Raw genomic sequence first — 15,474 nt, forward strand, 5'->3', positions numbered from 1 at the left:
AGGGAGGCTCTCTGCAGCTGTCCGCGTGTGGGTGTTGCGGTTCTGCGAGCTGGCAAGCGGGGGCCATGCACAGTCAACATCGCCTTTGACGTCTGTTGTTCCAGGCGAAGCCGCGGTGGCGATAGACCTCCCCGCATTCTTCGTCAACAACACCATCACTGACAATTCCGCTCCACTCACCGCAGTTACCGTCAGCTCCTATGCATCCACAGTCGCCTTCAACGTCTTCAGCAACCCCAGTTGCCCCTATGAAATGAAGTGCTCCGCACTTTACGAAATCGGAGCCGAGGTGAATGCCCGGCACAACTACTGGGGTGTGCCCGAGGAGCTGCGGGCAAGAGCCAGGATCCTGGACTTTTCCAACGACCTGGCCCTCGGCGTGGTGGAGATGTTACCGTTGTTCCAAGACCCGGGCCTTTCTGTCCATATTGGAAGCCCCGGCGAGACGGTGTTCACCGGGAACTTCACGGGAGGTGCAATACGAAACGGCTCGCTGAGTCTGCCAAGGTACACGGCAGTTACTTTGGATCGCTTTGCAAAAAAGGATTAACCTTGTTATAATAAAAATTAGTCTTCTAAAGAAAAAAGAGGGAAAAATCTGAACACCACCTGGCATCCATAAGGGTTTTTTTCGGTTACATCGCGTAAATATAAATGTGTTGTAAAACCGGCCACCACCACCCGACACAGACAATTAGTAAAGGTTTGTCACTTTAAAAAAAACGTGCCAATTAGTTACTAGTTCAACCCACTCCAGCGTTTACAATCATAGTGTAGTATATAGTGCACTGTATAGTGTAGTATACTAGTTCAGCACTCACCGGTTGTGTGTTGGAGAGTAAACCCACGACTACATCTACAACTCGAGTACCGTGACGTTTCGACGGTAATTAATTACAACAACCAGCATCATGAGGCGATAGCTAAAGTTGGTTGATCTACAAGTTGTGAGTGGTGGGGGTGTGGTGTGGGTAGACCCACCTTTTCCAACACGTCAGGCCAGTGTGGAAGAGTAGGCCAAATACACTCGACAGGAGCACTGCACCGTACCATCTCATGCAGCCCTTATCACCAACAGTGGCGTGAGCAAGTAATTGTAAGTAATTATCTCCGAGTAGAGTGAATTATATTTAATTGAGCATGTATAAACATTTCCAGTCTGAAAAGTTTCCCCCTTTTTATGGCAACAAAACAGGTGTTAAGATGTTAAAACACCAAAATTAAAATACTGTTTTGTTGCCAAAAAAAGGGGAAAACCTATTCTCATATTTTGGTACTGGAAAAGGATTTCCAGTCTGTTTAGGACAAGGTAATGCAGTGTCATACGTAAAAAATGTGCAACAGTGAACCTGCAGTTTTGAAGTTGATTTTTACCATAATCAAGTGTGTCTTTTTTTTCAGGGGCAATTACTTTATTACTAGCAACATATTGGTGAAACCTGCAAGTGTATTGTCGTTATCAAGTGGAGCTTCACTAACCTTCATGGGTAGAACTGGCATGCGCATTGAAGGTGTGTTGTATCTTTTTCCTTTGGTCTATATGTATTCTTTATTGGATAGGCGTGGTTGTCATCCTGCTTTGCCCTGGACTTAAAAGTGTGCGTTCCCAACCTTACTGACACAATTGCTGTAACGTAAAATTCCCCGTAATTTAAACCATCAGAGATGCAGGTATTTGGGTGCCACCGTGGCTCGGAGATGTTAACTTCCTTGCCTGCTATGCAGAAGGTCGTGGATTCAATACTAACTCTGGCACCTGCTGCTGTCTCTTTCTCCATGGTGGTTGCATGGATTTTTCTCCGAGTCCTCCGTTTTTTCCCTCATTTATAAGCAACATCACCATGCATTCTGGAGCATTTGGCTGCAATACATTTCCACACGACAATGATGATGATATCAACCACATCGTTGAGCTGCTATCAATCGTGATAGCCAGGGTTGCTTCTGAAAAAGAGCTACTACACAGCTCAGTGGTGGAGCCTTACACTTAATAAAATTAAATTGTTTATTGATTATTATTTTGGAAGATTGGCACTCTCGCCTGGAGAACCAAGGACACCTGGCTGGAACAAAAATAATTTAGTTAAATTTGCATTCACATATGGAGATGGCTCTCCTTGTGTGCCCTAGCAATTTATAAAGCTCTCAACTTGTCATATCTAATGAATTAATTAATAATCAATTAATTTATGTGTGGCTACTCTATTCTGCAAAATGTATGATATTTCAATTATATGTAAAATGTAATGAAAATGTGAAGGAATCAATGAGAGAAGGTTGTGAGAATAAATACCTTACTCTAATATAGATCGAAGAGAAATGGAGAAGTGACTGAGTAAGTAGAGTGAATCATTGAGCGAGTCAATGGAGTGAATCAGTGAGTGAGTGGAGTGAATCAGTGAGTGCTGGATCATCAGTCAATGCTGACAAATCTACATTAACTTCTCTCTTAGGGAAGCTGATCATTGGAAGCCCAGAAGAAGAGGAATTTTCAAAGTTGTCTGCTGATTCAGTTCCGTGGCATGGAATCATTTGCAATAACTGTGAAGGTGATTCTTTCATGCTTTACAAACAACAACAAAAACCCCTGAACCAATAACATATATTGATGTTGCATACAATCTAATTTATACCTAATTCATTGTTAACACACTGATTTCGTTTTTACCTGTGATTCTGGAGTGTGTTACGATAAAATCGAATACCTAAATAGATTTGATTTGGGCTTTTGTGACTGCAGGGATAACTTTTTGGTTCTTTCGGTAAAGTCACGTAGAAAGAAAATTAAATAATAGAATACGACGTTTCGATTGCAACACAAGCAATCGTCATCAGGTACAAATGAAAGAGAAAAAAACTTAGTAAACTTAGAAATATAATGAAATACAACACAGAGAGTCGGCTAACATAACAGTCAACACCCTACTTGGTTGATTACGTTCTTCTAAAGAGTGCTAAATTTGATAGAGAGACAAACCACAGACACGGAGACAAATAGACAGACACATAAGCAGAGAGGCAACACAGAGACACAGAGAGAGAGAGATGATTATTGTTTGTGTTGCAATCGAAACGTCGTAATCTATTATTTAATTACCAGTATTAACTACAGTACGTCATCCTTTAGAGTGTACGGTGCTAAAGTCCTTCCAATTGAACAAATCACAAATTACCAATTCAAAGCCAAGCTTAAAAATTATAACATTTAAATAAAATGTGGGTCCTTTACCTGTAAAATGCAGCAGCATGTATGTCACACACAGCAATTTTCAACAGAATCGCCATTAATCATGTGACTGGTGTCAGGTCAGGTTACTCAATAACCCTGCCAGCCACCTACAGGCCTGACTCAGTATCGCATGCTGGTGTACACACTGCATTTATGTACTTTACAGCACATAAGGACCTTCACAAATCCACACTTTACTCCATTGCTGCACGAGGAAATCATTAAAAGAGTGATCAATTCCTAATGTGCCACAATTCATTGAAATTATTTTTTTAGCAAAAACGACTCCACTAAATAAGGCATCGCAGTACTTTAAAGCATGAATTAAACGAAGTTAGTTCTACTTATGAAATCAGGACACATATATACAAATATAAAAATGAGGGGGCATACTCAAGGAAAATCTAAAAGGAAAAAAAATAGTCTTGCAGAGTTTCCTGAACTGTCCGGTGCTCAAAGCCAATCTGAGGTCCGGTGGAAGAGACTTAGATCTACCACACTGAATATAATATAAAATCTAGGCTGAGCCATCAGGGCCGGGACTGAGGACCAAGGCCATGTTTAGCTTTGTAAATCATTACAGCTAACTTAAATTGCAGGTGATAGCTGAATTGTAGCCAATGCACATCACGAGGCAGCTCGGTATACAAAGGATCTCTGTAATCCAAACATGTTGACACAAAAGCATGAACCAGTGTATCAAGACCATTAGCGGATAAGGGGGGGTCGCAACCCTCGGATCACTTTAAGGTGATTAAACACCACTTAGGCCACAGCTGCAACCTCAGGACGCATGGTTAAGCTACAATTGAATGGCACAACTAGGTTCTACACCACTGTTACAGAGAGAGTGCATACTCCATTAATTAATGGAGGATCAAGCTCCCCCAGACCCATCCTCAGCCAACTCTCTGACCCTACAATCATTGGCTCTGTCTTGGTAGGATTCAGCCTTAACCAGTTCTGCTGCATCCATGCAGCTACCTCTGCCAGACATTCTGTTAAGCAGGTGAAAGCTGCATCTGGGTCACCTGAGAAGGAGACGTATCTGGGTGTCATCGGCGTACTGATGGCACTGTAAACCGTGCCTCCAGATGATAGCTCCCAGCGGCCTAATATAGACATTGAATAAAAGGTGAGATAAGACTGACCCCTGAGGGATACCGTGAAGGGAGGGTTCAGCAAACTACCTGCTAGGTCTTGCCCTGCAGAAAAGATCCAATCCACTGTATGTCAGTGCCTCTGACTCCTGCCAGGTCCCGTAGGCACCACAACAAAACCCCATGATGAATTGTTTCAAAGGCCGCTGAGGTCCAACATAACAAGGGCTGAAATACAGCCCATGTCGTTTGCCATGAGGAGATTGTCTACCATTTAAACTAAGACGGACTCAGTTCCATGATGGGCCCTGAAGCTTCATTGAGTGATGTCAAAAAGCACTCAGCCTCAAGATAGACCCCAACTGGGAGGAGACCACCCTTTTTATAATCTTCCCTATAAAAGGAAAATTGGAGATGGGGCAATGGTTAACCAGGATATCGACATCCAGTCCTGTTTTCTTTAGAAATGGTCACACTAAAGCCCTTTACAGGGGTTCCGGGAACATTTCTTCTGATAGGGAAAAGTTGACCAATTCGGTCACCTTCGGCATCAGTGGCTCAAAGGCCTCCTTAACAAGCCAAGAGGGACAGGCATCTAAATTGAGGTAGTACATTTCATCCCCACAATAGTCTGGACAAGGTCTATGGGCAGAACGGGTAAAAAAACCTCAAAGACGAGAGAAGCCCTGGGGTCCATCCAAGATAAGATCTGGACAAATTTCTGGGCAGATACCCTCTCTAATGTGATCGATCTGAATAACAAAAAACTTGGCAGCGCTCTTCAGAAGAATACAAACCTTTATGGACGTAATCTCGGTGAATCAACCTGTTGACCATCCTGAACAGCTCAGCAGGGTGGTTCCTTAGCGAGTCAATCCTCATGGCGATGTACTTTTTTTTGCCATGAAAATAGCTCGTGTGTAAGCCCATTGACAGAGTTGTTCGATCATCATCGAGCTGAGATCTGCACCAGCATCGACCCATTTTCTTAAGTTGGACTTTCAGGGTCCTGAGGTCTCTGGAATAGCAGGGGGTGGTCGTGGTAACTTGAGCATGAAGATGGCATCAAGAAGCAAGTTCATCAACAGCAGATTGTAGCACTAAATAATACTTATCAACCCTTTGATTGATGGCACCACTGTCGCAATAAGAGGAAATATGGGCCAATAAGGTGTCATGAAATCCAGAAGGGGTCATTATCCTTTTAGGCCGAAACCAGCCTCCCTGAAGTCCTCCAGACCGTCAGAGAGGGGTGGGGAGACCCTTTATCTCAGAATAAATCACCCTGTTATCACTGCATAGTCCCAACGAAATGTTAATGGCCCCAACTAAGACACCTTCGGCGAATACTAGGTCGATCATGTAGCCGTGATTATGAGTTGGGCCCTGATTGAACTGAGCAAATCCCACGGAATCAATGGTATCAAAAGGGTATGTAGCCAAACTGTCAAATGGGTCATCCATTCATGTATTGAAATCTCCCAGCACAATTGTACGAGGGAATTCCAGCACTTGACACAACCGCCTTGGTGTTCATAAGCATAAAATTAAGTACAAGCTCCTCCTTACTAATAATACCTCTGTTTTGCAGCTCAATGGAAAATTGGTTTGGTATATCCAGGTAGCAGCAGCTCAGGCAGATAAAGGGAGCAGCAGCTCAGGCAGATAAAGGAAGCAGCAGCTCGGGCAAATCCAGGGAGCAGCAGCCCGGGCCGGCCCAGGGAGCAGCAGCTCAGGCAGGCTGCAATGTGAAACGATTTCAGTGAGGGCTTAGCTGCTCCGTGATTCATCTAAAAATAACTACTCTATAGTATAAAACTCGAAAACTATAAGGCGACTTTCAAACAATAATAAATGTATCATTAAGTAGAGAATCGTGATCTCGTCAAACTGATGCTGTAATTATTAACCATCAATGTGATGTTTCTTTAGTAATCCCTGTGATTGGGTTGAAACCATCAAACCTACTATACACTTGAGAACAACGTTTCAAATTGCCGGTTGGAATAATTTATAGCTACTCAAAATGCAATGGAGTTTTTTTTGCCTCAACAAGCATTGTAATAATAAAAATAATCATCACGTGTGACTGGAACATGGATTTGAATTCCCAAGATGTCAGTGGTGTCAGCTTCAGCGCTCTGGCCTCTGTGTGTGTCGGTGGTGGTTGTGACGCTTTGACACTTTACATAGCCTGGAAATTCACACATGCTAATGGAATCAATAAAATGCCACCCTCTGTTGCAAAGACATGCAACTACTGTACTGTAGGGGCAATCACATGGATTTTGGATTAACCGGAGCAACACATCATGGGACCTCCTATGCCTGTGTAGTGGGTTAGAATTAGGTGCACACACACACAGCTTGGAGGCAACACTATTTATTAAACGGTAAGTAATATAACACTGTACATGAGGTGGTGACCACCTTCCTCAACTCACTAACACTCTGGAACACGACACAGCGTGGACCAGGCAGCCTGTTGGCAGCCTGTTGGCTGCCTGGTCCAGGACGACGACCCGGGACTTGAGGACCGATGATGTCGTCTTCACTTCGGAGTTCAACAGCCCCCGCTCTGCATCCACACCCCGCTTATATTTGGTCTGGCGTGACCGGCTCCGCCCAGGCGTGGCCGGCTCTGCCCAAGCCACGCCTCCCTGTCCAGGCCACGCCTCCCTTCCCCCACCTCACGGGAAGGTCTGGGTCCCTCCACCACGTGACCTCCCAGGCACCCCTTTGGGGCCCCCAGCCCTCGTACGGGCCGACACAGTAGTGACGTCCTATGTCACTACACCTGTGTAATATGAGGATGCATCTGGGGGTAACTGGGCGATGGTGATAGGCTCTGCCGGCCTCAGCCCGCAGCCAATGGGACGTCGAGCCAAGAGCGTAGCCCTGGGGCTGTATGGCAACATCGAGAAGGTTCCATGGGGGAGGCTTATGATTGGCTGCGTGGCATCACGTGAGCCAGGTGATAGAGAGAGACAGTTCGGGGTCAGTGTGAAGAGCTTGAAGGAGAGACTACGTCTTGTGCCTTCAGCATGGCAGCGGCCACGTGGCAGGCCGTAGGCTGTCTCCCGAACGCCGTTAGCCAGCGGTGTGAGGGGGCGAGGGAAGCGAGCGAACGCCACGCTCGGAAGGAAATAATGGGAGTAACACGCAAAGGAACCCAGTGTGAGAGAGAGCTGTGAACGGGGAAAAGAAATGAAAAAAGACAAGAAAAGAGAATACGATATCGTCCGGAGTAGGTTTATTACACCTGTACCAAAATATAAGAATAGGTTTTTCCCCTATTATATTTTGGTACTGGTAATGTAGATGCTCACCCAGAGCTCTCATAACTCTGATAGTGCATTGTCTTTGAGTTCTTCGCCTTTTGGCGTCCTCTGGTCGAACACTGTTTGAGACGAGGCTCAAAATAAAGCTGTCTCTGGTGTGGACCAATCAGTTTCAAGGACTACATATATTATCAGAGTGTTTTTGTATAGATTTTGACCTCAAGTATTGTTATTTCAGACATGATTCCTTTAAAAAGGTTTCAGTTTTGCCAGAAAAAAGGGGAAAACCTATTATTATACAGGGCAACACATTTATTAGGTTTAAGCACTTAACTTTTTATAAACCTTCCCAAGTATAACAATGTATAACTGTTTTAAGAATTAATAAATTTGGGCTTTTTCAAAATCTCAGTTGCGTATAGTTAATCCGCAAATCGGATAAACCGCATGCAGATAATCGAGAGTCTATGACGTTGCCAAAGACATGTGCGCATTAGAGAGCACTGCAGGATCCACGCATTTGCGTAATTATGTTTCTTCACACCCTCGTCTTTCCAGAAATGACACTCCAGCAGGTGGAAATTACCAATTTCGAGATGTTCCAAGTTTCGGGCACGAGCATATCTATGACAAACGTGAAGGTGAAGGATTCCAGAAGCGGCTTAACGTTTTTGCCCTCACAAAAGTACCAAGTCATGCATTTGACATTTGAAAACTGCACGTTTTCTGGGATTTTAAGCGATGCCATCAACATGAATATGCAGAATTCTTATTTTCTATTGAATATTTCAAAGTCGACGTTCACAGACTTTGGAAGGAGCGCCATTGTCATAAATAATGCAGAAGACTTCACAATTGAGGTAATTTATTTTGTAGTTTACACTTCACTTCGCGGCACGTTTTGTGAATTATTCGTGATTTTCTTTTATCAATGTTTCTGAAATTGTTACTAGACAGTAGTGGGGGCAGTGGTTTGTGTAAAAATAATTTATCTTCATTTTATTTTTCACATGGAAAGATAACTACAGTCGATCATGGATTACCCAGCAACATCGGGGGGGGGGGAGCACCAGATTTTCTAAACCACCGGATAATCACATCATCATTATTTATAATACCTTATTTTTGCACTCATTCATGATATTGTTTGTAGGTGTTGTGTGGGTTTTTTGTGTTTTAAATGTATTAACTATGTAAAATTGGCATAAATATAAATACAAATTGATAAATATGCTGTAAAAAGTTACTGTTTATTGTACCATACTTACCACTCTAATCTTAAAGACTGCATCATGGGGTGATGAATGCACGTAAGGTATTTTAATTATTTAAGTTCAACATAGTGTATAATGGACCGTGTATACTATTAGAAACTGAAATCAAGCATAGCTACTTGTTTTGTTACACACTCGTGCCAATTGCCATTTGGAGTGGTTTCGCTGAAATTGCCTGGAACCGCTAGATGTTTGAGCCAGCCAGATAATCGCGTGCTGGATAATCGATGATGAACTGTATCTATATATAAATTATCTGTGTATCTATTTTGTTAGCTTGATTTTTCTCCACAATAACGCTAAACGATTGTGTTGCTGTATATTGAACACTTTTTATCGTTGTTAAACTATGACCTCTATCTTAAAGAGAGAGGGTTCCTTGGCCTATAGTATTTGGCAGGCAACCAGCCACGATTCAAACAAAGCTGACCCTGCTGATGAGATACTGCATGTTGAAACTGGTATCGAGTTTGCTTGAACTGATTCAATGCTGCTGAAATTATGCACTCCCAGAAGCCTGCAGGAGGGGGGTTTAAAGAATTGTGTAAACAATAATTTATGGGTTTTTTTACGTAGAGAACCAGATACAGTAGAACCCCTCAACGCCCACCCCTGTTAACGATTAATTGCTTAACGACGGACCTCCATAGAGCCCAATGTGTAGTGTATAGTAGTGTAGTATATAGTGAAGTGTATAGTTGTGTGTAGAATAGTGTATAGTGTACTGTATAGAAGTCTAAATAGTAATGTATAGCAGTGTAATGACGAATCGTTTGGTCGACCTCTATAGAGCCTAATATGTAGTGTATAGTGTAGTGTATAGTGTAGTATATAGTGTAGTGTATAGCAGTATATAGTAGAAGCCTTCTTAGCGACCACCCCTATTAATGACTAATCGCTTCACGATGGGCCTCCATAGAGCCCAATGTGTTTGCTTACCGACCATTGCCCTTTTAACGACAGGCTTTTGTAGGCACAGTAAACATAAATGAATAAATTGACCAACCGTGTTCTTTTAATATGATGTGTTTATAATGGTGTTAGCATCTTTATGCATTAATATCCATTATTTAAATATTATAAAGTATGTTTTTTTGGGTGAAAAAGGCTAAGTTTTGATGCTATCGGAATGAAATAAGCCTTTAACTATACTCGCTTAATGACCAAATCACTTATAGACCGGTTTCGTGGAACCAATAACTGTCGTTAAGAGGGGGTTCTATTGTATATGAAGAATACAAATAGTCCACTTGTCTGTTTTAGTTACATTACCCATGATAACTCTATTATTTTGTGCACTGTGAATTAAACTTTAGTGTAACATTGCATTCGTATTAGAGACTTACCCAATTTGAAACTGGACAAATTTATCGAATAGTTGGCCAAAATTTGGAGGTACAAACTGGAACAAATAGATTTAGGAAATCTGCCATACAGCGCTACGTAACCCATGCGTTTGTTATACTTTGTATCAACCTTTACAGATCTCATCGAGCTATTTCATCGCAGAGTCGAGCAGTTACGCCCTTTCCTTAAATTCCTACAAATGGAATACAATTTCCAATTGTCGCATTGTGGATTCGGTGTTTGTCGGAGGGCTCTACGGCGTGTACATTTCGATTACTCAAAGTGACCTCGAAGTCAGCGGCAATCTCATTAGGGGCTTCACCCAAAGCGCCCTGAGCATAAGCGACAGTGGCGCACACTCCTACATTCACGTTCATGGCAACACGTTCGAGCATAACCACGGAGATTTCGTGATACAGATGTCCGCAGATCACGAGGAAAACTACACATTTTATCACAACGACCTCACCAACAATTCGGCGACGACATCGCTGGTCGTGCACGGGGCGTATCCCACTCTGCACTACAACTACTTCGGAAACCCCGAGGCTACGTTTGAGATGTCGGCGCCCAACGTTAATTCTCAGCGGTACGTGGACGCAACTCTGAACTGGTGGGGCCAAGTGTCGGATCAAAGCGTCGCTACGCGGATCAACGATGTTCACAAGGACGAGAGCAGTGCGGAAGTGGTGTTCTTTCCCTTCCTAGTATCGAGAAACGCCAGTGACTTGAGTCGAAGGAAGGAGACAATATTCCTTGAAGCCGGCGTCCTGGGAGGCGTGGTTAAAAACCGCACGGTCATTCCATACGTCGACGGTGGGTACGAGGTGATCAGAGACATCACCGTGGAAGCGTCGGCGACGCTGACCCTAGAGCCCGGAGTTCAATTGAGGTTTCGCAAATCGGTGCTCATGGAAGTTAAAGGTAAAGGGGCAGTAAGGATAGCATGACATATTTGTTTGTTGGTGTTGTTATGCACGAATGATAACTACCGGATTAATAATGGCCGAAAGCGGGATGCTGCCAACGTGTGGACTGAAAAGGCTGGCAACACCAGACTTTGCGACGCAGAGTTTTCTCGTTAAATTAGTTCTACTACTGGCACACCTGTGTACACCCAGCACTATAAAGAGTACACCGCAATTGGACTGATGGAGCAGGTCACGTGCGCTGGGCTAATGTCTGTGTGGGGGGATACTCCCACCTATTTAAAGTCGTTTGGCCAGCATAGGAGAAGTAATCCAAGAATACATCCTCTGGAGAGGCTCTTTTTGAACGCTCTCAATAGCGGAGGTGCGTGCCAGCGATTGTAGGAGTGAATGTATAACCATACGAGTTAATGTATCACTTCGATCAAAGAAAATTGGTTTATGATTATATTGGGTAAATTGTGTGTTTTGTAAGCATCTATATATACTCTGCATTCTGCCAAAATAGGTGCAATAATCTGGGAAAGATAGTGAATAAAGTATATTGTTTCCCTCCACATTTAGAATGAACATGCATTGCAGAGTATTTTTGGCTGCTGCTGTAAATTTACACGTGATGATGGTAAGCCACTTCGTTGGGCTATATTTTGTGATAGCCAGGTTGCTTCTGAAAAAGAGCTACATAGCTCACTGGTAACAATAAAAAATAGTTGCATAGCTTTTTGTATAGTTTACATAAGCTATTTGAATAAATATATTCAATCGGGATAATTTAATGCAACGTTCTCGAATAAGTGTCATGGACAGAGCTAAATGGAAGGCAAATCATGATCGCTGACGTCTTTGAGCAACAGATCGTTTGTACGCTGAACTTCTTTCGCACTGCACGTAGCCAACCGTGCTTCCGGGAGGCATACGAGAGATGGCATGGTGATGGAGAGATACTGTATTTCATCTACACAGATTTGTTTGTGTTCCCACAGGTCAACTCTTAGCGGTCGGAAACAAATCCCATTTCATCACCTTTACAAATGTGTCCTCGACACTGTGGAGAGGTCTCATCATCAACAGCGAAACGCCCACACAGATCGGTAATGATGCGTGTTTTAATTATGCCTGGTCAACCATATACAATGTATGCTGTAGATATTTGATGCGACATTTTAATGGAAATGAAAATCAATGCAATGTAACGGTCCCCCAATGTTATTAATATTGCTCTAACTGCATCACGTGAGGAGATGGAAAAGTCATTGCCCAAACTCATGGGGCAGTGCCACCATTTATAATCGTGAACTTCCTTCAATGGTATCCACAATAGAGTTTTTTTTTATTAGATCTAATAAATATAAATGTGTCGTTAAATCCGGCACCTTACTCGACACAGCCAATTAGTAAGGGGTTCATCTTCTTGGTTCTTTCGGTAAAGTCACGTAGAAGGGAAGTAATAAAATAATAAAAATAAAACATAATAAAATAATTCTCACGACGTTTCGGCCACAACGCAAGCAGCCGTCCTCAGGTGAAAACCAGGTCTGTCGATGCGACAGCGTCTGAATGCTCAGTCTGTCGCCTCGACAGACCTGGTTTTCACCTGAGGACGGCTGCTTGCGTTGTGGCCGAAACGTCGTGAGAATTATTTTATTATGTTTTATTTTTATTATTTTATTACTTTCCTTCTACGTGACTTTACCGAAAGAACCAATAAGATAAATCCCTGCAGTCACGAAAGCTTTAAATCGAAAAATAGTAAGGGGTTGTCACGTAAACAAAATGTGCCAATTCGTTACTGGTACAGCACACCGGTGTGTTGGAAAGTAAACCCACAACATTTACAATTCGAGTACCGTGAATATTCGCCGGTATCAGGCTGGTTGTAATTAAGAAACGTGAGTTTAGAGTATTTGGCTGCTATACATTTGCATGTGATAAGCCATTTCGTTGAGCTATCATTTGTGATGACCAGGTCGCTTCTGGAAAACAGCTACATAGCTCAGTGGGCCTTACCTGGTATATGTTTTTATTTATATATATAAATTTGTCTGTGCATTCGTTGCTCGCGTGTGGGTCTATCAAAATCAAGTGTACACCACTTTGGCTACGTTTCGTGTGGGTCTGGAAGACCCTTTGCTATCCAAGTTCTGCAATTATAAATAGAGTCAAAGTGTAATGAATAATATTAACTCAAATAGTTTACTAGCAAACTTACCGTATTCTCCGGATTATAAAATGCACTCTTTGTATTTTAAAGCAAAGTTTCGGGGTTTAATTTCATAATCTGGTAGGTGTGGGTGTGAGACCATATTTGTATAACTTTATTGAAACTAGACACACGTTTGGGGCACATTACTTTTTGGAGCAACGTATGCATATAAGGTAATTACTTGTCTTAAAATATAAATAAATATACATTTATGCTTTATTTCGCAGGAAAAGAACCATCTTTGTCAATGCTTCAATACGTTATTATAACAAACAGCAGATACGGTCTGAAAATCAACAACTCCACAATTCTCCTGGAGTCCGTCTCGTCCACAAACAATGAGAAATCGGGTCTGACGCTCATGCAGCCAATGTCAAATTTAAGGATAGTGAATGGCACATTCTCCTCCAATGGCGAACACGGAATTTTCACAGAAATGCCCAATGTTGGTTCGGACGCCGTCGTTACAGCAGTGGGCGTTACGGCAAGCGAAAATAGACAGGGCGGCATCATGATGCATTTGGACTTCTCATGTGAAACGTGCAACGTGTCCGATAACGCCGGAGATGGCCTGAACTCCAATAGACAAGTGAACATCATGTTGAATAATTCCATCTTCAAACACAATGCGCTCTATCAAATCTCGACGAACTCCATATCCAAACTCTTGCTCATTAATTCCATGATTGGCATTACAGACCTCATAAAAGCTTACAACACCTATTACTACGACTTCAGGTCTTACTATTATGAAATGGTGTACATCACAGGACCTTATGATGTAGATTCTTCCGTGACCATCAAGAATAACACGTTCACTCGGGTAGCCCAATCCAACCATGCCGCTTTACTAATCACAGGTATTTCTGATAACTGTTTGCAGCAAAACCGTTTCATTGACATCAACAGCCCTTCTCTGCACGTACAGACAAATTATAGGAGAAGCAGTGCCCAAATCAGTGAAAACACGTTCGAGCGCGTCGTGTCCAACTCGCACGTAATTATGTTTCTTCAGTCCGGCAATATATTATCGTTGAATTTTTCGGCCAACACGCTCGTGAATTGCTCTGGAGAGACTGCCATTGATTTGAATCCTCAAACGTCAATCGGATCGTATCGGATCCAATGGAACATTCTCGCAGGCGGCGTGTTCACCCGTACATTGCTTGTGCGCTACGTCCTTAATATGACAGTGTCAGAAAACATATTCCAAAATCCTGGCTCTGCGTACGAAGTTAGCGTAGGCCCACGGACACCCGGGCAGCTTGTCGAGCTGTCGAACAATTACTGGGGCTCTTCAGACCCCTACATGGTACAACAGCGGATTCTAGACTTCCATCAGGATTCCTCTCTTGAGGTGACTACCTACAGTCCCTTTTACATGGACTCAAGTCTCTCGGCACTGTCAAACGTCACGGGCGATTTTTGGACAGACCCTTCTCTGCCTTTTGGTGGCGTTCTTGATGCGGACTATACACTCGAACCATGTAATGGTGTTCAAGTCAACAGGAGCATCCTTGTCAGGTAAAATATATGCTACAACCTTGAGGTTTTTCATAAAAATATATTAAATAAACAAAAAACATAAATGTAGGGCCTAAATGGGTAATTTCATACGGGAGAAAATATCCTCTTCAGATGTTTGGACCATTTTGCATCGTGCCATAATTTAATGTCTTTTCATGTTCACAAAATTTACGTCACCTGATGTCACATGACACCAGCGTCGGCAGGGAGAAACACCCCAAATCGTAGTGACGCAATACACTTGATGCCATCCATTAATGATCCGCCGCCCCAGATCTTCTTCGATCTCCCCCCCTCCCCCGTACCACTCCCCTCACATCATTGCCTCTACTCGTCCAGCTATGCTGGCTTCCCGCCATTCCCTAGTTTACAAATCTCTCCGTGGTCTGGCCCTTAACGTGTCATCTTGCTTCCCTCATCGCCCTCTTTGCTCTGTGTCGCCCTTCTACGTTCACAATCCCGGCTGTTTCTTTGCCATCTCTTCCCTCTCCTCCTACCTGTGCCCAATCACCGTTCTGTTCTGTCCCGATTCTGCCCGCCTGTTACACTGGATTAAGCTTCCCCTAAGTGCCAAGTAATCGGCT

At 43.0% G+C, this 15,474-nt stretch overlaps 1 protein-coding gene across 4 annotated transcripts in view; it reads left to right on the forward strand.

Annotated features, from left to right (window-relative positions):
- Positions 1 to 15,474, forward strand: part of LOC133359824 (uncharacterized) — a 184,744-nt gene that overhangs the window by 46,675 nt on the left and 122,595 nt on the right. For 3 of the 4 annotated variants that reach the window (XM_061578362.1, XM_061578364.1, XM_061578365.1), the window contains exons 14-20: positions 105 to 507; positions 1,402 to 1,511; positions 2,454 to 2,549; positions 8,169 to 8,470; positions 10,369 to 11,155; positions 12,144 to 12,251; positions 13,591 to 14,887. In XM_061578362.1, coding sequence (XP_061434346.1) covers positions 105 to 507; positions 1,402 to 1,511; positions 2,454 to 2,549; positions 8,169 to 8,470; positions 10,369 to 11,155; positions 12,144 to 12,251; positions 13,591 to 14,887 — 3,103 coding nt within the window. The remainder of the gene's footprint in view (positions 1 to 104; positions 508 to 1,401; positions 1,512 to 2,453; positions 2,550 to 8,168; positions 8,471 to 10,368; positions 11,156 to 12,143; positions 12,252 to 13,590; positions 14,888 to 15,474) is intronic. The other variant, XM_061578363.1, reaches the window with a different exon arrangement.

Source organism: Lethenteron reissneri, chromosome 66, assembly GCF_015708825.2.
Source record: "Lethenteron reissneri isolate LAM-NWPU_2019-01 chromosome 66, ASM1570882v1, whole genome shotgun sequence".
NCBI classification, from domain to species: Eukaryota; Metazoa; Chordata; class Hyperoartia; order Petromyzontiformes; family Petromyzontidae; genus Lethenteron; species Lethenteron reissneri.